The sequence below is a fragment of the Labrus mixtus genome, chromosome 4, assembly GCF_963584025.1.
Source record: "Labrus mixtus chromosome 4, fLabMix1.1, whole genome shotgun sequence".
NCBI lineage: Eukaryota > Metazoa > Chordata > Actinopteri > Labriformes > Labridae > Labrus > Labrus mixtus.
This window is the reverse complement of record NC_083615.1, coordinates 26,478,288-26,502,337: the sequence shown is the minus strand read 5'-3', so window position 1 is coordinate 26,502,337 and position 24,050 is coordinate 26,478,288. Positions and strand designations below refer to the sequence as shown.

The 24,050-nt window shown below is 43.4% G+C and overlaps 3 protein-coding genes and 1 long non-coding RNA gene across 6 annotated transcripts; 3 read left to right on the top strand and 1 right to left on the bottom strand.

The window, feature by feature from the left end:
* Window positions 1–1,427: 1,427 nt before the first annotated feature.
* dennd11 (DENN domain containing 11) lies at window positions 1,428–11,506 on the bottom strand. The gene is made up of 9 exons (XM_061036675.1): window positions 10,874–11,506; window positions 8,073–8,172; window positions 7,782–7,940; window positions 6,189–6,342; window positions 5,943–6,081; window positions 5,447–5,578; window positions 5,202–5,352; window positions 3,948–4,016; window positions 1,428–3,831 (listed from the first exon to the last, which is right to left on the bottom strand). Exons 1-9 carry the CDS (start codon window positions 11,304–11,306, stop codon window positions 3,636–3,638), a joined length of 1,533 nt encoding a protein of 510 aa, XP_060892658.1. The 5' UTR covers window positions 11,307–11,506; the 3' UTR covers window positions 1,428–3,635.
* Window positions 6,272–10,847, top strand: LOC132973296 (uncharacterized). Its single transcript, XR_009672979.1, has 2 exons — window positions 6,272–6,382; window positions 9,327–10,847. It is a non-coding gene; the product is annotated as an uncharacterized LOC132973296 (long non-coding RNA).
* Window positions 11,507–11,873: 367 nt separating the features above from the next.
* Window positions 11,874–18,156, top strand: wee2 (WEE2 oocyte meiosis inhibiting kinase). 2 transcript variants are annotated; one of them, XM_061036673.1, is made up of 12 exons: window positions 11,874–12,187; window positions 13,172–13,525; window positions 14,623–14,831; window positions 14,979–15,036; window positions 15,404–15,573; window positions 15,664–15,785; window positions 15,882–16,028; window positions 16,461–16,589; window positions 16,680–16,765; window positions 16,890–17,060; window positions 17,201–17,349; window positions 17,733–18,156. In XM_061036673.1, exons 2-12 carry the CDS (start codon window positions 13,181–13,183, stop codon window positions 17,881–17,883), a joined length of 1,737 nt encoding a protein of 578 aa, XP_060892656.1. In that variant the 5' UTR covers window positions 11,874–12,187; window positions 13,172–13,180; the 3' UTR covers window positions 17,884–18,156. The 2 variants fall into 2 exon arrangements, with proteins under 2 accessions (XP_060892656.1, XP_060892657.1); XM_061036674.1 differs by lacking the exon at window positions 11,874–12,187 and adding an exon at window positions 12,220–12,342.
* A 2,443-nt stretch (window positions 18,157–20,599) lies between these two features.
* Window positions 20,600–24,042, top strand: bida (BH3 interacting domain death agonist). 2 transcript variants are annotated; one of them, XM_061036672.1, is made up of 4 exons: window positions 20,600–20,734; window positions 21,023–21,272; window positions 22,373–22,503; window positions 23,502–24,042. In XM_061036672.1, the coding sequence occupies exons 2-4, from the start codon at window positions 21,041–21,043 to the stop codon at window positions 23,697–23,699; spliced, it is 561 nt and encodes a 186-aa protein (XP_060892655.1). In that variant the 5' UTR covers window positions 20,600–20,734; window positions 21,023–21,040; the 3' UTR covers window positions 23,700–24,042. The 2 variants fall into 2 exon arrangements, with proteins under 2 accessions (XP_060892655.1, XP_060892654.1); XM_061036671.1 differs by having other exon boundaries at window positions 20,634–21,272.
* Window positions 24,043–24,050: the final 8 nt, after the last annotated feature.

Sequence of the window (24,050 nt, the reverse complement as noted above, 5' to 3'; positions counted from 1 at the left end):
AAACTAGAAGTCCAGGGACCCATTTTGGGTGATTTTTTTGTTCTTAATTACTAAAAAGCTGCAGAAAAACTCCTGCAGTTTAAATTGCACAAATGCGTTGGCAACATTTGTGCAATTTAAACTGTGGTCACTCTCTCTTACTCTGGCAGCAGCTTTTGGTGAAAAACATGACTGAAGCTCTGCTGCTTTAAATATGATCAATCATTCAAATAAGGGTGATTGTCTCACTTAAAAACGTGACATCAAAGTATTGAACATTTTGACGACTCGAGGAGGGATAGAGCTGAACGACTGTGGAAGAACAGAGAGATGCCGGCTGCAGGCAGCGCTCTGAATGTGCTCCAAATGCTCATAATCTCAGATGAGGAGTTTGGCAGACTCCCTGGAGGGGCTGGCTCTGATCTGACAGATGGTGCAGACAGAAAATCTGCAGGATTAAATTTGAAAGCTGCGTTGCCTCATATTTGGCTGTTAAGGAAAAAACACAGGAAAGCCCTCGGTTTTATTAATTTAATGGAAAAAAGGTTTTAAAAAAACGAGTTATTTTTACTCCTATGCAGTTATTTATTTCTTTTGAGGTCATCAAAATGTTCTATACTTCAATACCGTTGGATACCAAATGTTTTAAAATATAAACTGCTATTTTAATGACCCATAATATCAGAAGAAATCAGTAAGCTGTGTAGTGACTGAAATAATAAAGGTACCTTACTATATGATCAGACATTAAGGAGGACTAAGTGCTGGCTTCTCTGACAACAATGCAGCAGCCAGTATGTCCTCCTAACTTTAGATTCTGGTCCTGAATGCTCTGGATTTGTTTTGGACGCCCCTCGGTTTGTCAGATATGAGAGCAGTTATCAGGTCAACAGGTGTTGCAGCGATGGAAGCGGTCAAGAGAAGTGGTTCAGATAGAAGTGATTGTACCCGACCTAAAAAGCCTCTGCATGTTTCTAATAAGCTCCACGAGCAGAAACGTGCTCAAACTAGGATCAATATTGGAGATGATTTTGAAAAATGGAGAGAGGTTAGAACACAGAAAGGTTTACAGACCGATGCAGAGCTGGATAAACACTGAAGCTTCAGTGTTCACCACATGGTGACCTGTGTGAGCATCGACTAGAGAGAGGAGGGGGGAGACAGCTCTCTATAATGGTTTGAATTTAGACTGCAGTACCCATTTTAAACTCTAGGTGTCTAAACTCAAGCCCTTCCAGAGAGGGGGCGTGGTCAGACACACGCCATTTACATATTTAAAGGTACAGACACAGAAACAGTCTGTTCTGAGCAGGGCTGAAATAGAGGGGTTTATAGACATGATCAAATACAGGATCAGAGTGGATTTAGAACAAGAAACTTCACACACATGTTTTGAGGAGCTCTGAGACTCGGATAAAAAGCAGTGATGCAGAGGATGACAGAACAGCTGACTGTATCAATGTTTTATTGTTTAACAATGGCAGTACAGTGGAATTAACAGTTGCTCATGCTATTGAGTTCATGGGTACATTACTGACATCTGGTACAGTGTTTCACATTATTAAGGTGGAGACGTATCGGTTATTAGGGTGAAAGCTCTTGATGTACAATCCAGAAGAAGAACGTTACTCGCCCGTGTGTCTGCATGTGTGCGATACTTTTCGCTGTCTTTGACATTCAGTAGAGAGTGACACGCTGTACAAACAACTCATAGCTAATGCTGGTACACGACTGTGGACGGCTCAACAAAGAAGGCATTTTATACAGTGGTGTGTATGTGTGTGTGTACGTTCTCTTTTTCACTTAACGTACACCTGTAAAGCAAACACCATCAGAGGCATGAGCGTTAAAGATTCAACCGTCAAAGAGGACGAGGCTCTAAATCTTTCTGCAAACACTGCTGACGTGCAGAGAAAGAGCCGGACACTTCGCTGCGGGAAGAATGAGAACATCACGTTTCCTTAAGGCCCCGTTGAAACAACTAAAGCTCGAGTGCCCTTTTCTTTAAAATACAATACTTTGTGCACTTTTCTCTACTTCTTAAACCGTCCTAGAAAACCTCTTACAGGGGTCCAATCAAAGTCCAGCACAGGCTTTAAAACCATCAGCAGTGCTCGGCCCCCCTTCAGAGCGTCGTATCACCAAATGTGACAGTTTTAAAAAAAAGTGACTTGAAAAGACGTGTTACAAAAAAAGAGTTGGTATTTAAGCTTGCATGTTTGAGAACAGCTCAGTCTACTTTTTTTTTTTTTTTTTGGGAGGCCAGCGTCGGCCTCGTGTGTTCCAACATGGAACAAATTACCTCTCTGATTGGCAACATGACGGAGCGACCAAACCAGTCCTGCCAGGCAAATTGAAAAGACACAGTTGGCCTCCGTCTCTGGAGCTGGATTCACTCAATGGGGCTGTGATGAAAAGGCGGAGAGAACCCCTCAGCTGGAACAGACAGCGGGTGGGGTGGAGTGGGGTGGGGGGGCTCCAACGTTAGATTCCCCAAAACGCACAAAGAGATCTTTGTGGAGGACACGGACAAACAGAGAGGATCTCTTTGACGCTGATCGACAAATAAACTACAAACGGCTCCATCAGGGACTCGTCCTCAAACTGGAGCACAGAGGACATGAAATAACGGGTTGTGCTGGTCGACCAGCCTCTGGTTCAAGTAAAAAAAGAACAATGACGGCCTGTGCGCACAGACTAAAAGTCATTCATGTCGGTTTTTTTTAGCATGATCACTGTGTGCAACAAGAAATGGTCCAGTGTTGTTACAAAGTGCAGCATTCATGGTAAGTTAGTGATAAAGTCACATTCAGCGACCTCAGCGTTTGAAGGTGACACAACGGAGTCTCCAGAAACGCCCTCCGTCACACAGAAACACACGATAACATCCACGTTGTGTTGAAAGGTGCATAAAAAGGTGAACAACAGCTCGTTCCCTCCACATTCTGCGACATCAGCTTCATAATTATTAACAATCCTCTTAATAAAAAAACATCTTTATAACAAACGGCTCGATGCTCCCTTTCATCTGTGAGAGAAACCGAAACGGTGGCTGATGATTTCAAACCACAAACAGACTCCTATTGCTTCTTTGTCCTCTCTGAAAGGTGAATCAAGCACAGAGCAATAAAGCAGCTCCCTCTGTAACAGAGCCACATAATCATCCATGTTATTGTTTTTGTTTTTTTTGCACACTATGAAGGCTAGAATCTGCTAAAAAAAAATGTTATTTAAAGCACTAAAGTTCATTTCCAGCAGTGAAAACTCACCCACATAATGAGACTCTTCAGGGAGCCTAAGTGTCTCCAAAGTATCAGGAGCGAGAAAGTTTCAGGGATTTCTTCTCTGTGAGAGGAGAACGAACAGTCATCACCCAGAACAAGATGGGTGTATCCAGTGCTTCAGCAGTCAAAAAAAAACACAGACAGGTGAACACATGATGAAGGGCGTGAATGAAATTAAGGGCACACTGCTGCCCTGGGCTTCCCCTTGTACAGGGGAAAAACAGAGACCCACGAGGGGACGGACAGATGTCCCAGGGTGAAGGCAGTGTCTTCAGTGTCTTGATGTGTGTGGGAGTGGGAGTGGGGGTGGGGGTGGGCCTTGAAGGCACAGATATCCAGTGGTAGTTTAAGTTCCTCAGGCTGAAGAGGGGCTCAGGGACAGCAAAGAGTGTCAATGACCAGCGTGACGTCGATGCCGTACACCTCCAGCAGGTCGAGCAGGAAGGAGCGATCGCTCTGGGGGTCCAGCCCCATGGCGCTCATGTGCTCCTCGGTGAGGACGGGTTCAGCGCTCCCGGCTACCTCCGACAGGGTCTGGAAGATGCGGTTGTTCAGCTCCATGAAGAACCTGGGAGGACAAGATGAAAGACAGCTCTGTCATACTCCGTCAAAGTGATTCAACTTACATAACGGCACCACTCTCCTTAACCTAAGAGCCTGAGTATTCACTTTTCAAGGACTCACAGAATAAAAAGATCCTCTTCATTTGAAGTGCAGTCTCCGTCAACCTCCTGAGAGTACAGCAACATTTGCCTGGAAACAGAAATCAACCATCTGTCATTCTAAAACCTAAAGCATTGGATCCTTGTGCTTCTAGTTTTGTTGATCATATTCATAATCTACCCTGAAATAAGACCTCACAAGCCTCATTTCATCAGTCCAACCAGGTTTTCGCTGACGTTTTCTGTGTTTGTTGCAGCCTAAAAATGCCTGATTTTGCAGCTGCTTTTTGAAAAAGTTGCAATGCAAGTTGTGATGTTTGAGAGTCAATTTTTGGCTGTAACACATTACAGAGGGACTGTAAGCAACTGGGAGAAACGTTTCAATAAAAGTAGAGAAAAGGGTTTTCTTCCGACATCCCTTCGGGTCTATTTCAGGGTCAAGATGCCAAAGAAAATGTGCAAAGCCTCGTTCACAAAACTCCTGAAAGTCTTCGGAGTGAGCTGCACGTGTGAACGCAAACAGCTGAATTTTTTTATCCAGAGTTTCTCCTGCCAGCCTGAGCTGATGTCTGAACTCAGCAGGATACAATCAGGAAAATTCTCCAGGAGCGAGTGGGAGGGGTTGTTGACGTTAATCTACGACCGTAGATGGTATACAGATGTTGTTGCTACGTCTGCCACTTCTGTGTCAATCTTTTTATGTCAGGTCTTGCCTCAGGAGAGACCCCGCCCATCTGACAGGGAGAGTCTCCCGCTGTGAGGTGCAGGTGTGAACAACCAGATCAGGATTTCAGGAGCAGTCCTCTTGATATTTACTAGAAACTTCCAGGAGTGCATATGTGAAAATCAATTTAAAGGCAGGGTTGGTCATTTTCAAAAAGACATCATTGAAAATAGCATTCCCTCAGTGCTCCGTCTACACCCCCCCCCCCCTCTGTGCTCCCTTAAAAGGACATAAGGTGGATGGAAAGATTAGAAAAAAAGCCTCTGATTGGTCAATAGACTCATTAGTTAATTGGCTGACGTACATGTCGACGGCTGTGGGGGAAAATATGGTGATGGGTCAAATTTATGAAAAAGTTGTAGAGATTTGAAAAGATCGCAATGTTGCAAAAAAGGTTCAGGATTTAATTAAATAAACTTTAAATCGAATCGCTACATGGCAACTTCCTGGTTGAACTGATTTCATGTTTTTGTATTATCACAATGTTTCCAATTCATAAATCAGATGAAACAAACGAGCTGTGACTGATTTAAAATGTGACATAGTTCTTACCTCTGCTCGCTCAGTTTCCTGTATTTCTCCTTGTCTGCTGCGTTCACTCGGAGCAGCGAGTGCAAATGGGTTTTGTGAGTTTTCACGTTCTGGTTATCAACGTAAACGTCGTACAGCTCCTTCTTCTCCTCGAAGATCTTCTCAGTGGTGCCTTAAAGACGACAAAACACATGCCCGCACATGAGGGACCACTTCTTATAAATCAGAAATCAACTGACCGTGTTGAAGAGTAAGGCTTCACTCACAGGCCACGTATGACAGCTCCGTTTCCAGGGTGGTGATGTCGGCGATGTTGACGTAGAAGAAAGGACGTAACTCAGGCACGGTGACACCGACTCCGGGTAACGAGACGTTAGCCAGGCAGCAACAGCAATACACTGAACAAGAACGCAGAGAGTGTTTTATGGTAAACTGAATTTTACTGCCAACGAAGTATATTGTATATTATTGAACATGTGGTTTGTTCAGTGGTAAGTTAGGGTGTGTGCAGACTCAGCGCTGCATTAATGTGGGAATAGAGGAGGTGTTCTGGGCTCTGATTGGGCTACACATGATCTGTACCTGTACCGTTAGTCCTTTGCACCTAAATAAATTTGCCTGAAGTGATTTGGGTTTCAGGTCCTTCTTTGAGAGCACAGACCTCCATTTGTGGAGCGGCTGAAGCATGAGAGTTTCCTTCGACCAAACAATAATGTAATTTCAGTGTTTATGTGTGTGTGTGTGTGTGTGTGTGTGACTCACCCCTGTAGCAGACCACGCCTACAGGAGGGGGCGAGAAAATGAGGATACGTTTTCTGAGAAGTGCGAACTTCCACAGCACCATTATCTGCTCCCCGAAGAACTGGATGAACTGAGACATGCAGCCAGCCGGGTGGGTGATCTGCAGAGAGGGGGGGAGAGAGAGAGAGAGAGAGAAAAAGAAAGGTCACACACCGCGGAGGAAACCTGCTTTCACTCACAGTAATATTAGCGTGTTTGCTCGCAGACCTTCATTTCCGGGTGCATGCAGCGGTTGATGGTGGTAACGCTCCAGGTTGGGCAGGCGGTCACCAGACCGTTTCCTGCAGGGGGGAGCACGGCCTTCTTATCGTCATAGAAGGCCTCCAGTGGAGAATACTGGCCCGGACACTGCAACTGATGTCTGCAAGGAAACAGCAACAGGAGGAGAAAAAATTAGGAAGGTGAGTCACAGGTACATAAATCTGACAAAACTGGATTTACTTTAGTTTTGGAAATGCATTTGTAAAACAAATGTGCACATTTTAGTACCATCCAGAATATTAGCACATAGTGGAGAAGACGTGACCTCATTTCAGTTTTACTGGAAGCTTCATTTTCTTAAATAGAGGAGTAGGACATGTGTCATGTAACCATAGTAACTAAATCACTCCTGCTTGAACAGAGGGCAGGGAAAAGAGCTGCTGTGCTGCAGAATCAGCCTGCACAGACATTAATGACACCGTCCTGATTATACAAGTTAAGTAAGACCGACTTTTTATTAACAACCTCGTGGACATAATGACATCATCTCCTCCCTCCGTTTCTCTGTGCCTATAACAACCGTCAACAGCAGACCTTTAAAGTCAGAACATCAGAATAAATCTGCATCCCTGTTGGATAGTTAAATGGATGAAGTGTGCCTAAGCATTTAAGAACTGAAACTTCTATCTCCAACTCTTCACTCAATGACTACTGTACGTGTCTGCAAAGGAAAGATCCTCTGAAACCATCAGTGAGGACATTCCTGTTACAATGTATCTTCAGGTTTGTTTAACAGCTTTCATTAACTTGTATGTCAGCCATTGAAGGACATTATTACAACACTTCCCTGTGATGATGAATAATTTCCAGTTGCCTTCCCAAGATCTCGACTTAGTTAAATGCTGATTTTCACTTCATTACAGTTGTTTTCCCGATATCTCAACTTATTTTTCCAATTATCTTGGAATAAAAAAGACATAAAAAAGAACAGTAAAATCGAGTCAGAGGACAGAGTCTCTGCAGACACAGTCACCACCTCACATGTACGGAGGCCCAGAAGGGACGATGGAGCAGCTCTACTTTAGGAGAAGTCTGTATTTTATTTTTTAGGGAAAAGCTGCTGCGTCTGCCTGCGTAGGGCTTCTATAATTTAGTAGTCTTGCTTTACTTATTTCATTTCAACACCATCAGAGGCGTCTTCTGTGACAAGCCACATCAGCAGAGATCGACTGTAGCTTTCATTTTAATTAATTCAGGCGGCAACCTGAGCCATCTGTACGTGTAACCTGATCATCTTTTTATACATAGTCAATGAGGAGGTGAGGTTTCTGTGAGGGCTCTGAAGAGCAGCAGAGTCACTGAGGAGCAGAGAGAGGCTGTCAAGGCGTCTTCCACTTCCGTGCTTACGCTTCATACAAAAAACTCCAGGAGCAGGGACTCAGAGCTCATGTTTAATAAATGAGAGAGAAATTTAACAAAGCAGCAAGGAGAGGAAGCAGACAAGCCAAGAGAAACCTGTAAACACGGCAGGGTGGGAAATAAATAAACGTACACAGAATACAAAGAAGGATATGAACAACACAAACGTGGACGGCTTACCTGACTTGGTTCTCCAGGAAGTGCATGTAGCGGTAGAGCAGAGTGTAGGAGGGAGACAGGATTCCCACAGACTTCATCCGGGCTCCTCGCTCCAGCTCACTCTCCACAGGCATGTTCGCAAAGCAGGCCAGCCCAAAGTAACAGCCTTTACGGAAATATCTAGCCCAAGGCAAAAAAAAAAAGAAGGAAAAACAAGAGACGAGGAGTAAACACGGAGACAGATTTCCTGCAGGGATTGAAGAGACCTGTTTTTAGTCCCATGACAGATTTCCTGTTCCTAACTTTACATACATGAAGTCGTTTGTGATCCGATGGGAACCGCTGGCCATCGATTTGAATTCGACGCCGTCTAGGTTGATGTCGTGAGGCAAGCACCACTCGACCATATTCCCTGCAATTCACATACAAGCAAAGAAAAAAAAAATGACTTCCCATATTCAGTACTTTCATCCTTTACACTTCCCCTCGCTCTGTTTGTGAGTCATGTGGAGTCAGGAGGTCAGAGACGGTAAGAAAGCGCTGACTCAGCGACTGTAAACATCCATACTCTGACCTCTTCTTTACATGAAGCCAAGTGTCACATCCCAGTCAAAATGTTTCCATACTTTTTGATACTACTACCATTATTTCATGATCAAAAGGTCTCGAGGCTTAACAAAAAAAACACTTCTATTTCAATAAGACGGGTGTGCAGGAGAGGAATGAATGCATCAAAACACACTCCTGCACACAAATACGTTGGCAACATTTCTGTACCGGAACGCTTTGGTACTTTTCAACGCTATCTATCAGTCATTGAGATAAACGAGATTGTATCGTAGTGATTCCATCCATCCATTATTTTTTGATATCCGGGGCCGATTCACGGTGTCAGCAGGCTAACCAAGTTGCCCCAGACTTCCCTTTCCCCAGCAACGTTTTCCCGCTCCTCCTGGGGGATCCCAAGGCGCTCCCAGACCAGATGGGATATAATCCCTCCAGCGAGCTCTGGGTCTACCCCGGGGTCTCCTCCCAGTTGGGCGTGCCCGGAAAACCTCCAGAGGAAACTCATTTCAGCCGCTTGTATCCTCGATCTCATTCTCAGAGAGAATCACTCCCTTGATTCCCCGCTAGCTATGTTATTGTATTGATTGAGAGCCCCCTGGTGGTGGAATCTACATACTGTGCCTTTAAGTTCTTTATATGAGGTATTATCAGAGTCACTTTTTATAAAAAAATAACATTCATTTAAATGAGTTACTATACAAACCTCATCACTTACATTTATAAAGAAAAATAATGATTTGTTTTACTTTAAGAGAATTTAAAATATGGGAATCATTTTTATTCACTAATTGACTTTGATCTTGTGTCTTTATGCAAACAAAAATAAATAATAAAGAAATGGTATAAAAAAAGAGTTAGGTGTATCATTACATCCCAATGAAGCATGCAGGCTATAAACTCTAACAATAATAATAATATAATAATAATAAATTAAATTCTATTGACGTTGAAAGTTTGTTTTTCTCGCTAATGAAACTGTTGTTTTTGGGTTTTTTAAAGCTATTTTTGGACCTTTTTGGCAGACAGGACGGCTGAAGAGAAACAGGAAGTGTTGGGAGGAGAGGGTAGGGGACGACATGCAGCAAGGAGCTGAGGCCGGATTCGAACCCTCGGCTGCTGCGCTGAGGACCATTGCCTCCGTGCTGCCATCATAACCACCAGACTATCGACGTCCCTGAAATCTGTTTTAATTCACTGTTCACATTAGGGATGTAATGATTCATCACGAGGCAGTAAAAAAATCGATTCAAAGGTGTCAAGGTTCACATCAGAAAAAATGAATCGCAATACTTTTCTTAAACAGCCGAGGACGCTTTCTATTTATGCTTCCCTTGTTTGGCGTCCTACGTCACCCACATCAGACATGAGCGTCAGGAGAGGCAGTTGGTTGTAGCAAGCAGGCGTTGTCATGGCAACTGCTGAGCAAGATTTTGAAATTAAGGACGCACCACTGTCTTTTAAATCGGAGGTGTGGAAGCATTTTGGCTTCCCCAAAGACAGAAAATGAAAGATGAGAAGATAACAGACCAGACAAAAACTGTGTGCAGATATTACAAGAAGATAGAGAACTACACAAACAGCACGACCAACATGATGCAGCATTTAATCTACACCACAACAACAAGCTCCAATCACCTCCCCTTGTTGAGAGAAAGAAAACATTAAAAGGCCAAAGCACACTGACAGCCCCGCTCGCCCAATCGAGTGCAAGAGGCAACGAGATTATGAGGTGATTTGGTGTTTTCATGAAAAAATGAAAGGAATCTTTTTCAGTCACAATCTTCAAAACAATTATCTTCAGACTCATTTTGTAAAATAAATCGTGAGAGAATCGTATAGTGAACCCAATATCGAATGGTGACTGAATCGTTGCATCCCGCGTTCACCGACAGTCGGTTTGTCAGCTCAGGAAGAAAGGTTTACTGCTGCTTAATGATTTGAGAATTTGTTTAGTCGACCTTTGACATTAGAAATGTTTGACAGTCCCACTTGAACTGAACAAACTCAAATCATAGCAAATATCTCATTAATTATACACTTCAAACCTCATTCTTACCTGAGAAGTCCGGATAAACATCTTATTTAAAAAAGCAAATAAAATAAGCACATTATTTGTTGTGATCAGTAAAAATAATATATATATATATTTTTTACATGTTTAATGTCTTGAAATGAGATGTACAGTTGGGAATGAGCTGCAACATCTCAAACACATATTGATCCTGCTTTGACTGATGTTTTTTTTTTACTTTTTGAAGATAATGCAGGCCTTATTTTTGCTTCTTGTATGTTGAATTAAGATGTTTATCCGGACTTATCAGGCAGATAATAAGTGTGACGAGAAAGAAATTGCAGTGTGGCCTTAAAGCAGACATCCTCGGCCCTTCACAGTAACTTAATTGAGCTCATTAGACAGATGAGACTGACATTAAAAGATAACAAGACTTCTTAGGATGATCTTCTCTGGAAATTTTGTCTTTTCCAGAACCGAGAATTTTAATTGAAGGAGATAAAAGATTAGATTTTTTTACAATCTGATGGCTTACCTGATCTGGTATCAAAGGTGACTACAAACACAGCCACGATCTGGTCCTTCTCCTCCCACTGATCCCTCACGGAGAGGCCGGGGAAGAGAACATTACGCTCCGTACCGGGAGGCTCCGGACGATCCCAGCCGTGCCCGGTGAGCACAGTCCGCGGTCGGCCCGGGCTTCCGTTCCTGCTGGCAACAACAGCTGTCACACTCTTCGTCGGGCTGCAGGTGATGGCGACGGTGCTGTTCCCGTTGCTGTTCCCGTTGCTGTTCCCATTACTGCTCCACCCAGTGCCAGCCGCGGTGCCTGCGGGTGTCCCTCGACCGGCTGGCTGCGAACTTTTCTCCGCCGGTGCGTCAGGCTGCGGCGGGGCCGTTTGGATCGCATCGGGCGGTGGGGTCTCCTCCCAGTCCAGCAGAGGGGCTCGGTCCGACTTCTTCACCATGGTGCTGCTGCCTCGAACAAGGGAGAAAAATATCAGCAAAAGTCCCGGTTTCCTAACGAGTCGAGCGGACTAGACTCTCCGCTGGAGCCGGATCATGGTTTCCTGCTGCTCTCGGGTTGTTTTCTGTGTATTTGTAAGCGTGTCACATCCACTGACGGACTACTTTCCCTCCGCCCGTCTCACTGTTTTGATGACGTCGCGGACTTCCGCCCACGTGTCTTTATTACTATTTAATACAATGACCTAATTTTGGTTTGGGGCCATTTATTTTGCGAATAATAATTCGTCCTTTTCGTTTCCAGCCTTTTATCATCTTATCCTTTTAATCAGCCAACTGACATTTGGCTTTGAGCAGTCTTGTGCTCACACCTTTGGATACAAATTAAGGTTGTCAAAACTTTCCCAAACGTTATTTTAATTATCTATCGTACCAAATTATAATCTACAAATCTTTAGCTGCAGCTATTTTTAACCCAAAGCTGCCACAAGTGAAAGACTTGTGTGAATAAATGTGTCAATCATAAACAATAAATGTCTCGTTACCTATGATTAATATTTCTGTTGCCATGGTATCGAAAAATGTATCATTTATCATCTGAGCTTTACTAGTAGGCTTTCCTGTCAAAGTTTAAAATTCTGGCATCCTAATAACCCGTACACAAACACCTCTTAAATGAAGTTTGTTTTGGTAATATGGTCACCTGTTCAAAGTCGTTTGCGCAGCGTTACAATCCAGGTGCGCAGAGGCAGCTTTCAGCCAATCAGAGAGCTAGGTGTGCCAACCTGGCAGCAAAGGTAATTTAAACAGGAAGTAATTAGCATACAGGGCGCGGGATTCAAACGTGCTAGTGGTGGCTGTAGTAGGGGACGCGAATTTTTCTGTGAGTATAAACATGAAAATAACAAAAGAGAAAATGTTCCTCAAACGTCAAAGTGACGTGATGCTCAACATGTGAGGATTGAGATAGGTCAGGAAGTTACTTCACAGCTGCACTGGTTCTGCTTTTCAGGTGTTAGTTTGCAAAAACGTCTTAAAGTAAGTCAGTGAAATGTGAAATGGACTTATTGATGATGAGTGTGAAGCTTGTGTTGTGCGCAGTGGAAGATGACTGAATTTAAATTTGTGTAAGAAAGATTTAGTGATGACTGATTATTTTCTATTCTCTAACATTTTAAATGTTGTCATGCAAACGTTTTCAACACCCCGTTTTCTTTTCAGTGTGTTTTTGTAATCTCTTTGCCGTTCTTGTGTAATGTTGGCAGCAGAAATAGTTGCATCCAGGTTGTGGGGAGCCGGTAGGGGCCATGTGGTAGGAAGGTATAGTATCAGTGTTGTCACTGCCTGGAGCTTGCATGTACGGAGCCTGGGTCTGCTTTTTGGGCTGTGTTGTTGGGTAGTTAAGAAATAGAAGCCCTTTGGTGGGTGTGGTGGGCGATGAGATCTAGACTTGATGAGTGGTTTTGGGACGCCAGAGTTAACTGTCCAGCCCTCCTGAGGAGCCCTGGGACTAACTGGAAGAAACAGCAGTGATGGAAGGTTCCCGCTTGACAACCCCGCTGATGTCCTGGCTCTTGCTGCCCATCGGTTCAGTTGTGGGGGCCATGTGGTATCAGGGTTAGGGTTTCTATTTTTGTCGCCTTGGTATCAAAACAGGCAGCGATATTGTTTGAGTTTATCCTAACAACCCTTTTGCGGGTTCTTGGACTTAAACAGACTTTAATGTGTGCATTTTAAACTAATGTTAAACATAAATTCCAAGTTTAAAACCCTCTGTTTATTATGTGGATTTGTTTTCGCTCTCTAAGGGGAGTCTACAGCAGGGTTGAGTCTGTGAAAATCTAAAAGAAACCTCTGTCAAACACAGGCCCGAAGCATGGCGACGGTGTTTGACGGGATCAGCCAGCAGCTGGACTTCTCGAGCTGTGGAGAGGAGGGCAGCAGCAGTGACAACAGCTCCGACGACTGCACCTTCAGGATCAAGAGCCCCAGGGTCCGCACTCCCAGGGTCCGCACTCCCAGGGTCCATACTCCCAGGGTCCACAGTCCCAGGGTCCGCACTCCCAGGGTCCATACTCCCAGCTCTGCTTGCATGACCCCCAGGGTGCAACGCCACTGCAGCATGAGCATCACCATACCGTCCCCTGTGCAGTGCACCAGCCCCATCCCGTACGCTTCCTGGAGCAAACTGAGGCTCTGTGACTCTCCGAGCACGCCGAAGGTGGAGAATAATTCAACACAACAACAAAAGTCACTACTCAGTGTGACCTCCCTGTACACGCAGCACTTCTTGAACTCTTTGTGGGAGAATGATCATAGAGTTTGATAGGGCTGTAAGAATACCAGAATTTCAAACATTGACATGATACATGTTAAAAATCGAATGATATCCAGACTGTGTCAATACCATTGCAACCAAAAAGAAGTCCTAGGCATCCAATATTGGCTACTTTTCTGTTTTTAATTTCCCGAAAATTGCAGGCAAGCTCCTACACACTGTCTAAACTAGAGCCCGACTGATTTATCAACCAGCCAATATTAGCATATCCAGTGACTATCGGTATTGGCTAATTCTATCTCTGATATTTCTAGATTTATTCACCAGTCAAAAAGTATTTCATTTGAGTTTCATAGTTTTACACTAGCAGTTCTCTGTCACCAGCAAGAGGGCGCTGTATGGATCACAACAAGCATCATCACTCTGCAGAGTGTCAAGCAGTGATGTACGTACATGCTCAGTTACTCTCCAGTTGAGTGACCTTCTTGTCCTCATTATAAATGTTTTCCACAAGTATTTGATGACTGCATTTGAGTGATCAACCGATAAATGTATATATCTAATATCTGTCTTTACAGATGGAAGAAAGATATCGGCCGATGTATTGGAATCGAATATTTTTCTCTTCCTAAAATCAATATCGCCCCAAAAATCTCATATCGGTCGGGCCCTAGTCTAAACTGCACAAACACATTTTGAAACATTGTGAAATTATGACGGTGAGTGGCAGTTATCTCGCAGTCTTTGATGGATTCATTTTTCTCTCTGTCCTTGAGTTTTATTTCCAGCAAATTGATCATTTAAGTAACTGAGATTGTATAGCAATTGAACACGTGCTATTGAAAAAAGTTTCACAGATTGAACAGCCTTGCTTTGCATATTCTTGTTCTTGTTTTGGTGCATTTTGTTGTGTGCACCTGTTTTAACTTTATTATAGAGCCCTTTGGACCTCTCCCCCTGTATAAAAAGATGCTATATAAGCATATAAACAGTTAAATTATCATCATAACACCTTCTGTTCCCTGACTGTATTTCTGCAGAGTCTGCTCTCCAAGGCGTCCCAGCCTTACTCCAGCACTAAGATAAGTCGTCATCAGAGGACTCTGTGTTTTGTCTCAGCCGCTGCCAACCACGTCCAGGCCCCTTCTGTCAACGTCAACCCTTTCACCCCCGACACGGTCCGCAGGAACAGCGAGCAGCAGCGGAGGACCTGTTTTAGGAGCGATGACGATGACGACTATGGACGCAGGTGATGACTGCTGTGAGGTTTAGTGTATCTGAAAAAAGCTGAAAGAGCAGATAGTTTTTAGTGCCCTTACTATCAGATGTGACTTTTTAATCCCTTATTAACTCAGAGAGTGTTAAGGTCTAAAGGCCCTTTTCTCATCTTTGGCAGGTTGAAACACAGTTTAACGTCATCTGAGGAGGATGATGAAGCCTTTCTCCCACCAAAGGTACGTCTATTTTTATCAGTGCTTTCTGGTGGATGTAACCCTCCCTTTCAGATGCCTCTGAAATGGTTTCATCATCAGGCTTTGTCATCTTCTGCCGCCGCCTCCTCACTCGTTGTTCTGTCCAAAATTAAATGCTGCCAGTCCGACTTCCGGGATATCTCTGAGGAATCTCCAGCGGAAAAGCTCCGTCAGAGGCTCCGCTGATCCTTTTCCTCGTGGAAGTGCAACCATATTTGGTGCAGCACAGAAGAAAAGTGTGTGGATCTCCGGGGCTGTGATCAAACTCCTGCATCAGCTCTGTGACGTTTTGTTTCTTCTTTTAGACATGTCTTTACCACGAAGCCCCTCTTGTCTGTTTCTCTGGCAGAGACGAGCTGTCCAGGCCTTCATGCTGTCACGCTATGAGAGCGAGTTCCTGGAGCTGGAGTGCATCGGCGTGGGCGAGTTTGGGGCAGTTTACAAGTGTGTGAAGAGGCTGGACGGCTGCTTGTACGCCATTAAACGCTCCCGCCGACCCCTGGCAGGCTCGGCCGATGAGTGAGTGAGCAGCAGGTCAGCCGATCCATCCATGTCTTTTTTTGAATTCATGGTTTGATCAAATGTTTTATGTTTTTGATGTCTTTTCAGACAGCTGGCCCTAAAGGAAGTTTATGCACATGCTGTTCTCGGACACCACCCACATGTTGTTCGCTATTATTCAGCATGGGCAGAAGATCATCACATGATCATTCAGAATGAATACTGTGATGGTAGGTTTCCTCCTCCTTCAAAGACTTTCATTCACTTCTGGATGTTATGAAATACACAGAATAATTACGTTTTGATACTGTGTGTGTGTGTGTCAGGTGGAAGTCTGAACGACGCCATCCTGAAGAAGGAGATGCAGGGCGAGCTGTTTTCAGAGGCCGAGCTGAAGGATCTGCTCTTACAGGTGTCAATGGGGCTCAAATACATCCACAGCTTAGGCCTCGTCCACCTGGACATCAAACCAAGTACGTCTCATTCAGCAGTTTGTACATGATGCTTTGTTTAAGTGCGTACCCTCTGGAGTTGAGTTTTGTTTACCTGTCACTTCACAGTCGCTGTTTTGCAAAAGCGACTCACATCAGAGATTATAAAGCGGTGAGATTGCTCACTCCTCAGCAACTCAGATAAATCGTTGCACCCCTAATATCAAATGGAATAAATCAGTTATCTGTGTGAGCGCAAGGAGGCCTGACCTGTAACCTGAAGGCAGTTCATTGCACCCGATCTCGATTGCAGGTTTCACAAAAAAAAAAAACTTAAAGAATTTGAATTTCATTAAATATTCAAGAAATTACTAATAATGCACTCGTTTGTGTTTGTCCGTTATATAACACCTGGATAAAATCTTCTTTCTCATGACATTATATGGAAACTCTACCTATGTCGACTCTCTGCAGGTAACATTTTTATCTGCCAGCGCTCCAGCTCTAGGGCCGCAAGCGAGGGGGAGAGTGAGGAGGAGGAGGAGGAGGAGGAGGATGAGGATGAGGATGGAGGCACTTCAGCTGGAGTCATTTACAAAATAGGTGTTGTTTTTACTGTTTTGGTCAAATAGACAGATATCTATCTTCTTTTTTTTAAATGCTTTTAATTTAACTCATGTCGGTCTCCTGCAGGGGATCTGGGTCATGTGACATCAACAAACAGTCCTCAAGTTGAGGAAGGAGACAGCCGCTTTCTGGCCAGCGAGGTCCTGCAGGAGGTAAAAAAGTTGCAAACCCGTTAAAAATCATTTCCAGGGGCTTGAATAAAAGAGAGGACCTGTTGTATTTGCAGGGGTTGTTGTTGTTTCTATTGATCATTTCAGCTGTTTTGACGCCCTGCAGGATTACAGCCAACTCCCAAAGGCAGACATCTTTGCTCTGGGCCTGACGCTGCTGCTGGCAGCGGGTGCACCCCCTCTTCCCCAAAATGGAGATGAGTGGCACAGCCTCAGACGGGGAGAGCTCCCCAAACTGCCACAGGAGCTATCGCCTTCCTTCAAACGCCTACTTCAGGTACTCTCTATCGATAGGATGATCAAGTACTTGCAAACTTCTTTTTGATTGGTGCTGTCTGGCAACGACTTCAAGATCTAAACGTGATTAATCACAGTCTAGGATGTGATTAATTGTTTTTTCTTTCTTCTTTGTGTCAGTCGTTACTGGATCCAGATCTGACAAAGCGGCCGTCTGCCAGAGAGCTGTGCAAGCACACAGTCTTAAGGGACGAGCGGACTGGGAGGCTGGCTGCTCAGCTACGCAGAGAGCTCAATGTGGAGAAGTTCAGGACGGCCATGCTTGAAAAGTAAGATCAGAAAATGTCTGCTTTTTGGTAGCGGCACCTTATGTCACAGTTTCTAGTAAATTAATTAAGTGATAAAATCCTGAAGGGCTTTCTAGAGACAGATTGCTCTCAAATCACATTAAAAGCTGGCAATGAGATCTAAATATAGAATAGAATTACTTTATTGATCCCAAACTGGGAAATTGTGGAAATGTTATTTGCTGATGCCAAACAATGCCTCCTTTCCCACATGTCATTCCCAATCCCCACCTTCTCTCTCCCTTGTTTTCAACTCTATCAGCTGTCCTGTCTCTCCAATAAAGTCATAAATCTTTTAAAAAGTATGACATTCTGAGAACCTTAGACTCCAGTGTAAAAGCATTCATTTATTATTTTCTCCACAGGGAGCTCCAGGAGGCTCGTCAGGCCGCTTTGTCACCCAGGCAGAACCTCTCCCTCGGGCTGAAACCCTCTGCTAAGATGGGGTCTCTGCCCAGACCGGGGAGGAGGCTTGTTGGTATGAAGACGGCTCGCTCCATGAGTTTCGGTTGTTAAGATAAGGAAGGCCCACATGCTGCAACCAGGTTGTGTTAAAAATGCACCATGTATATATGAGAAGACATAACTTAAACATGAGCTGTGTGGAGGATCCTCAGGGACTCTTTCCATGTAAAGGCCTTTAAATCTTTGACAGCGATGATTTTGAAGAAGAAATCTAGACAACAACATTAGAAGTGATTTTTAACAGCTTGTTCTGCTGCATGCCTATAAACTTAAACCAATGCATGGACTTGTTTTTTAATTGTAAATAAACTTTTAAAGCCTTTTATCAAATGGATTCTTGTTTTATTTTCTGAGAAACACATCTAAATAAAAAAAAAAACCCTTATGCAATCTGTTTTTTGTTTTTTTTAATGGTTGAGGGTAGTGTTGAAGTACTCAAATCATTCTCAGACCAATCTTTAAAGTCTTGTCTTGGAATAGAAAGCAATTTGTCTCTGACTGGACGGACTCTGGATTTTAGAGTCATCTCTGTGATCAGAAGGAAAACACCTCCTTCTAAAAGAGCAAATAACTTCAATTCATTTGTAATTTCATGTTCAATCATCCCCCGGTTACGGCAGCAACCATTCCGGTGTTACGGTGTAAGTGAGTGACACGCCCCCTGCACATAAGATGATTCATATTCAGTGATATTTATGATCTTGTCTCGGTCTCGCCCTGCCTTGTTCTTGGTCTTGATTCCTGAATGTCTTGGTCCTGTCTCGACTCGGAGCCCTCTGGTCTTGGTTTGTGGGGTCTTGACTCCAACACTAGTTGATGGTATTGAAAAGTACAGAGGCTTTGAATAAACATCTCTTTCATAAGACGGGCATGTGTGAGAGGAATGAGTCCATTGAAAGCTGCAAGATAACTCCTGGACAGTCTTGATGGCACAACAACATTGAAGCGTTGCCAACATGTTTCTGAGATTTAGATTGGACAGGAGTTTTCTTGCAATGTTGGACAATTTAAGAAACCGTTTCCCAAATACTCGTCATCAAGAACTTTTACTTTTGTCGTCTGGTATCGAAACAGGTTTGTGCAGTTTGATTTTTGCTAGAATCATATTAAAGTTTACAGTTCTGGTTCCATGATGGCCTTTCTGAGTAATCCAATATGCTTCTTTATTTTTTTTTAAACCACAGCAGGGACTTTCCAGTGCCCTTGATGCTCCTCTTATCTTTACCAGCAGCCAACCGTGTCACTGTATGTGGTTCAGTAACTTGGAATCAACCAGGAAGTAGGAGCTGTCTTAGCGTGGATTGAATGTTTTCTTTTCCCCGCAGGTCGGTTGATGACACTGTTCATTGTTAAACATTTGTATTCAGTTTCACCTGCAGTGAAATACTTTTATTTATTTAAAGAGGACCTATTATTCCCCTTCTCCACCTTTTCAAACAGTCCCCTGTGGTCTAAATGAAACATCTGTGCTGTGCTTTGGTCAAAATATAACATGAATCAAGCACCAGAGGAGGTTTGTGACCCTGTATAAACCAGCTCTCTCAGAACGCTCCATTTTGGTGTGTGTGTCTCTTTAAATGCAATGAGCACCCCGAGTTTTCCCGGTAGACATCACTCCTTCGCTAGTGAGATTAAAAATGGCAGACCTGCGTTAAAGTTTTGCCCAATAGGCCGAGGATGGAGTCCATGGGTGGAGATACCAGGGGAGGGGAGGGGATTTTTCGACCAGAATCCCACTGTGACATCACATGGAGAGCACATTTGAAACGGAGCAGTTTTCTTTGTGTTGTAAGACTTATGCAGACCACAAACAAAGGATTGGATGGGTTAGTTTTACGTTTTGTGGGTCGGTAAACACTCAGGTTACCCAAATATATGTTCAAAAACACTGTGAGATTTTTCATAATATGTCCCCTTTAAATCAAAATAACTTTTAGAACATCAACCCAAAGGGACCTGGCTAACCATCAGTCACAGCACTTGGTTCATTAAATAATGTATAGGTAGATTAATTAAAGATGCACTAGCTCTTCTAATCGGCCTGTTTTTACATCTACAGCATTTTATTTACATCTCTGTTTCAACTCATGTTATGTGGTTATTTGGTGCCTTGGTTTCCATTGGACTCTCCTCAGTGAATTTTCTGTCATTAAAATAAAAAAAATATTTATTTAGGAATAGTTTACTGTTTCTGATGGTGTTTAAAAGCATTGCTGGTGCATTTAGGGACCCACCCCCTTGGTCTAAAGTCAGAAACATGCATACGTCACAGTTTGCTTTTGTTTATCTCTTGTGCTTTTGGCTGCGTTCACGTGCTGTCTTAATTATCGGACATTTTTGTTTCCGAAAGAGAAAAGTCACGTAAAGTCGCCGTAAGCAAGATGTAAGCAAGAGTTAGCCTGCAATTTTAGAGAATTGACAACGATAATTTACCCAGTATATAAATTCTGATGATAATGACAAACCCACTGGCATTAGCTAGGAATGTGTCGATATCAGTTCCCGTTTTCGGTTTAATTTTGGAGCAATCTGGCACTAGAAAGTCCTTCAGGTGTCAAAAAAACTATCTAATTGTATCCGTTTATAATTATTTATCAGAAACTTGAATGATGTCGTCAGTCGTCATTAGCCGAAAGCCCACAAGCAGATTTGCATTTTTCTTATTTTGCTGCGGTACCGAAACTGAAAGGCCTATCCTCATTTGATTTTTACTCGTATCTTATCAAAATTGGGGAAGTTCGACTGATTTCCGACGCAAATGAACGCATCCCCGCTAGTTCTATCTATCATACGATGAAGCTGATCAGTGTCTCACAACAGTGTGCAGTCTGTCTCACTTGATGGAGCATCACTAACTTATCTGAAGCTGAACTTTAAACTCCAAGGCACTAAATAAACGAATGTAAGTACAAGATATGATTTAAAAACGTTAATAGCTGTTACGCTGATGTGTTAATTAAACGTTTATTTGATTACCTAATCGAAAGTTAACTGTAACAGAAGTTAGCATTAGCATTTAGCTAGCGTACAATTAGACGTCACTCTATCCGAATATTATTATAAAGTTATTTCCTGTTTTAAGTAGTTCATGGCAAACACACTGGATCTTGTCTTTGCTGAAACTAACGTGTATTTGTCTTGTTGTTCGGTACTAATGTCTCTCATTAAGGATACGTTTAATTGATTAAAGGTCGAGTGTGATTTCTCGATGGATAACCTGGGGAGCCTGAACGGAGGGCCAAACGCCGCCCTGCTCGTCTTGACCTTCCTGCAGGCGGATTGTAGGAACTCAGAGTACCTGAAGGAGCTTCACTCTCTGGGGCAGGAGTTTCACCTCCGTCTGGAGGAGGGAGAGCTGGAAACTGACGGTCACCTGCCCGTCTTCATCAGAGCCTCCCTGGATGATATTCAGCCTTCAGTGGAGCTGCAGTACAGGCCGAGTGAGTAACCATCAGTGACTTTAAATATACCACAATATAAAAATGTATAGATGTTAGGAGGTAGGAGGTAGGTGTCCTCATGTGTTTGTTTGTAGGACACCAACACTGGCAACTTTGTAATGTTATGATTTGTAAATGTGAACCACTGCAACTGAATTCTTTGGTGTCTTATAAGCCCATGAGGGTTGGCAGTGGGTCAACAAGTCTTTGACCCAGCTCAGCCTTAATTAGTGTTTTAGATTAGATTAGAAAACTGAATTAATCCTCATTGGAGAAACATACACACAACTAACGATATTGACAAGAAATGCATGGTTCCCCTTTTTTTTCAGATGAAGTAAATGCATCTGAATATGTCTTCTTCTGTCTTCAGATACAAACAGGAAGCAGCAACAGCTGTAAGGTAGCGGTAGTGTCCTCTGAATGTTGTCATGGAGACGATTTGTGGTCATCTCTTGCAGTTCAGTCTGAACGTCTTCAAAGCGAGACAGTGCGAGCTGAGAGTGTTTAAAGAGCTCGACGATCTTTCTTTGATCGGTGACGTGCGTCTGCGCCGCCGGCCCGATATGTACATGACGTCAATCTGGGTCATCGCCATCAGTGCTCCAAAACATTTTTTTCTGACTTTGAGCATCCTTTTCATTAATCAAAGGTGTTCTTAACTCGTCAAGAAAAGGAGGGAAAAAAAAGAAAAAGAGATTCATTCTGGACGTCTCTCACAGTCTGAGTTCCTCCGGGTTGTTTTTAAATCTGCCGATTTGAAGAACCAGAGGAAGGAACTCGTCTTGTTCAGAGTGAAAGCAGGAAGTGGACAGTCATCTGTTTACATTATATGCGTCTCAGGATGCAAATTTAAATTCACACTTGTACTTCTCTCACTTGGTTAGTGTTTGTTTTGTCTAAATTCAGATATTCAATTCAATAAAAAAAACTTTATTCATCCCTGGGGGAAATTCAAATTCAAAGACATGTGTGACCGCTGCAGTAGATGATTGGAAACAGTCTTCTTCCTCGAGTCCTTCCAGCTGAAAACAAACAAACACACAGTGCGTTAACATGTTAAAGTGTGCTTAAGTTGTGGTTATCCTGTTTCTCTGCAGGAAACGGTGACGATGCAGGATATGTACGTTTTGCACAGGAGCTGAGAGTAATCGCAGCGCAGCTGGAGCACAACATCGTGGCTCAGGCGACCCAGAACCTCAACGGGAAAATATCAAACTCCCCTTTCAATGTAAGTCTGTGTGTCTACAGGTTCTTTTTACTAAATGTTAGAAATGAGAAAAACACTGAGCTTATCTTTTACTCAGTATTACGGTGGCTGGGAAGTGCAAAACAAAATCACAAATTTACAAACGACAGAATCTTGACGGAAAGGGAATGAACCAAATGGCGGAAGGGATTGAGTGAGGGGTCATTTTCTTTGTTTTAGCGGAAAGACTTGGCGTTTACAGTCTGAGTGATACAGAGTTTGTGGTGACAGAAAGATGTTTTGTATGTAAGTCTATGTTATTGCGATGATTTCAGACTTTTTTGATGGTTGTTTTGAAGCTCATATTGCAAAAACAATGATATTACAGCCCTTGTTCTTTACACCATGTGCTGAAAGGAAACGTCAATGTAAATGTTAAAGAGCACATATTCTGCCCTTTTTGGGGTTTGTATATTTAATCTATGTACCTACTTTTGTACGTTCACAATAGCTAAAGTCCGAAAAAAGTGTCTGTTTTCATGTACTGCTCCTCCTTGCTCCCTCTACGCTCTGAGTCTGTCAGCTACACTCTGCTGAGCCCACACTGTTAGACCCCACGTGGGCCAAGTCTGCTCTGATTGGTCTGCCGGTCCGCTCTGTCGTTATTGGTCAGTTGCTCAGCACGCGTCTCGGAAATTTCAACATGAGCTGCTGGGCTTGCCACAACGAGCCAATGGGCTTAGATCAGTGATCTCACACTGACAATGACGTTGGACTGACAAATTTTTATCGAGGGGGGCTAGAACCGAGAGTTACATGCAGCTAATGCTACAGCTAACAGGAGGACGTAGGAGAAGCCGCGTTTCCGCAGACTTTGAATTTTTGCACATAGATGTGCCTAAACATGCACAGGACACTTGGAAAACACACTAAAGAGCATATAAAACCAGAAAAAGCTGAATATGGGACCTTTATGTAATAAGGTGCATCAAGTTGTGCCTTCACAGTTTCCATAAACAGTGTCTTAACTTTCTTTGCAGCAGTGGAAAGACCACCTGAGCCGGGAGGTGGAGCGGGTGATGAGGCAGGGCGTGGGTCTGGAGCATTTGGCCCGGGAGAGGGTGATCATGGCCCTGACTCTGACCCTGGTGAAGGGAGTGTGTGAGCAGGCGCCGCGGCTGCTGAGGAACCTCTTCAACATCGCGCTGCAGTACGTGAGCGGCGGGGGGAACAGGTGACCGCCGAGCCGCTGCCTGAGAGGAAATAAGTGAAGGACATGCGGAGGAAGTCGACTCATTCTGAGAGAGGATGTGTCTGTGCCCACTGACTGACAGAAGCAGAGCAGGTTTCAGAGTAAAATAAACTAAGGAAAGGGAGAATATCACTCTGAACTTTCAGTATTTTGATTTAAAAAACTTGAATATTTTTCTTACTAAATGTACTCTTTTCATTTGCCTCCGTTTACTTCAACAGATCGCATCTCTTCAGTTTGACACTGAAGTACATGATTTGATGTTGTTGAATGATTCCACTTTTGTAATGAACAACTAGTACGTTACTTGAATAAATCTATTTTTCTTGGATGAGAG

Bases quoted from the DNA above. Each gene is read 5' to 3' on its own strand.
- dennd11 (XM_061036675.1), bottom strand. From the start codon at position 11,306: ATGGTGAAGAAGTCGGACCGAGCCCCTCTGCTGGACTGGGAGGAGACC. The intron at 7,941-8,072 runs GTATGTAAAGTT...GCCTTGGGCTAG, and splicing joins CGGATCACAAACGACTTCAT to ATATTTCCGTAAAGGCTGTT. The intron at 6,343-7,781 runs GTAAGCCGTCCA...GTTTCCTTGCAG, and splicing joins TTCCTGGAGAACCAAGTCAG to ACATCAGTTGCAGTGTCCGG.
- wee2 (XM_061036673.1), top strand. From the start codon at position 13,181: ATGGCGACGGTGTTTGACGGGATCAGCCAGCAGCTGGACTTCTCGAGC. The intron at 13,526-14,622 runs GTGGAGAATAAT...GTATTTCTGCAG, and splicing joins ACTCTCCGAGCACGCCGAAG to AGTCTGCTCTCCAAGGCGTC. The intron at 15,037-15,403 runs GTACGTCTATTT...TTTCTCTGGCAG, and splicing joins AAGCCTTTCTCCCACCAAAG to AGACGAGCTGTCCAGGCCTT.
- bida (XM_061036672.1), top strand. From the start codon at position 21,041: ATGGATAACCTGGGGAGCCTGAACGGAGGGCCAAACGCCGCCCTGCTC. The intron at 21,273-22,372 runs GTGAGTAACCAT...GTTTCTCTGCAG, and splicing joins GGAGCTGCAGTACAGGCCGA to GAAACGGTGACGATGCAGGA. The intron at 22,504-23,501 runs GTAAGTCTGTGT...CTTTCTTTGCAG, and splicing joins TATCAAACTCCCCTTTCAAT to CAGTGGAAAGACCACCTGAG.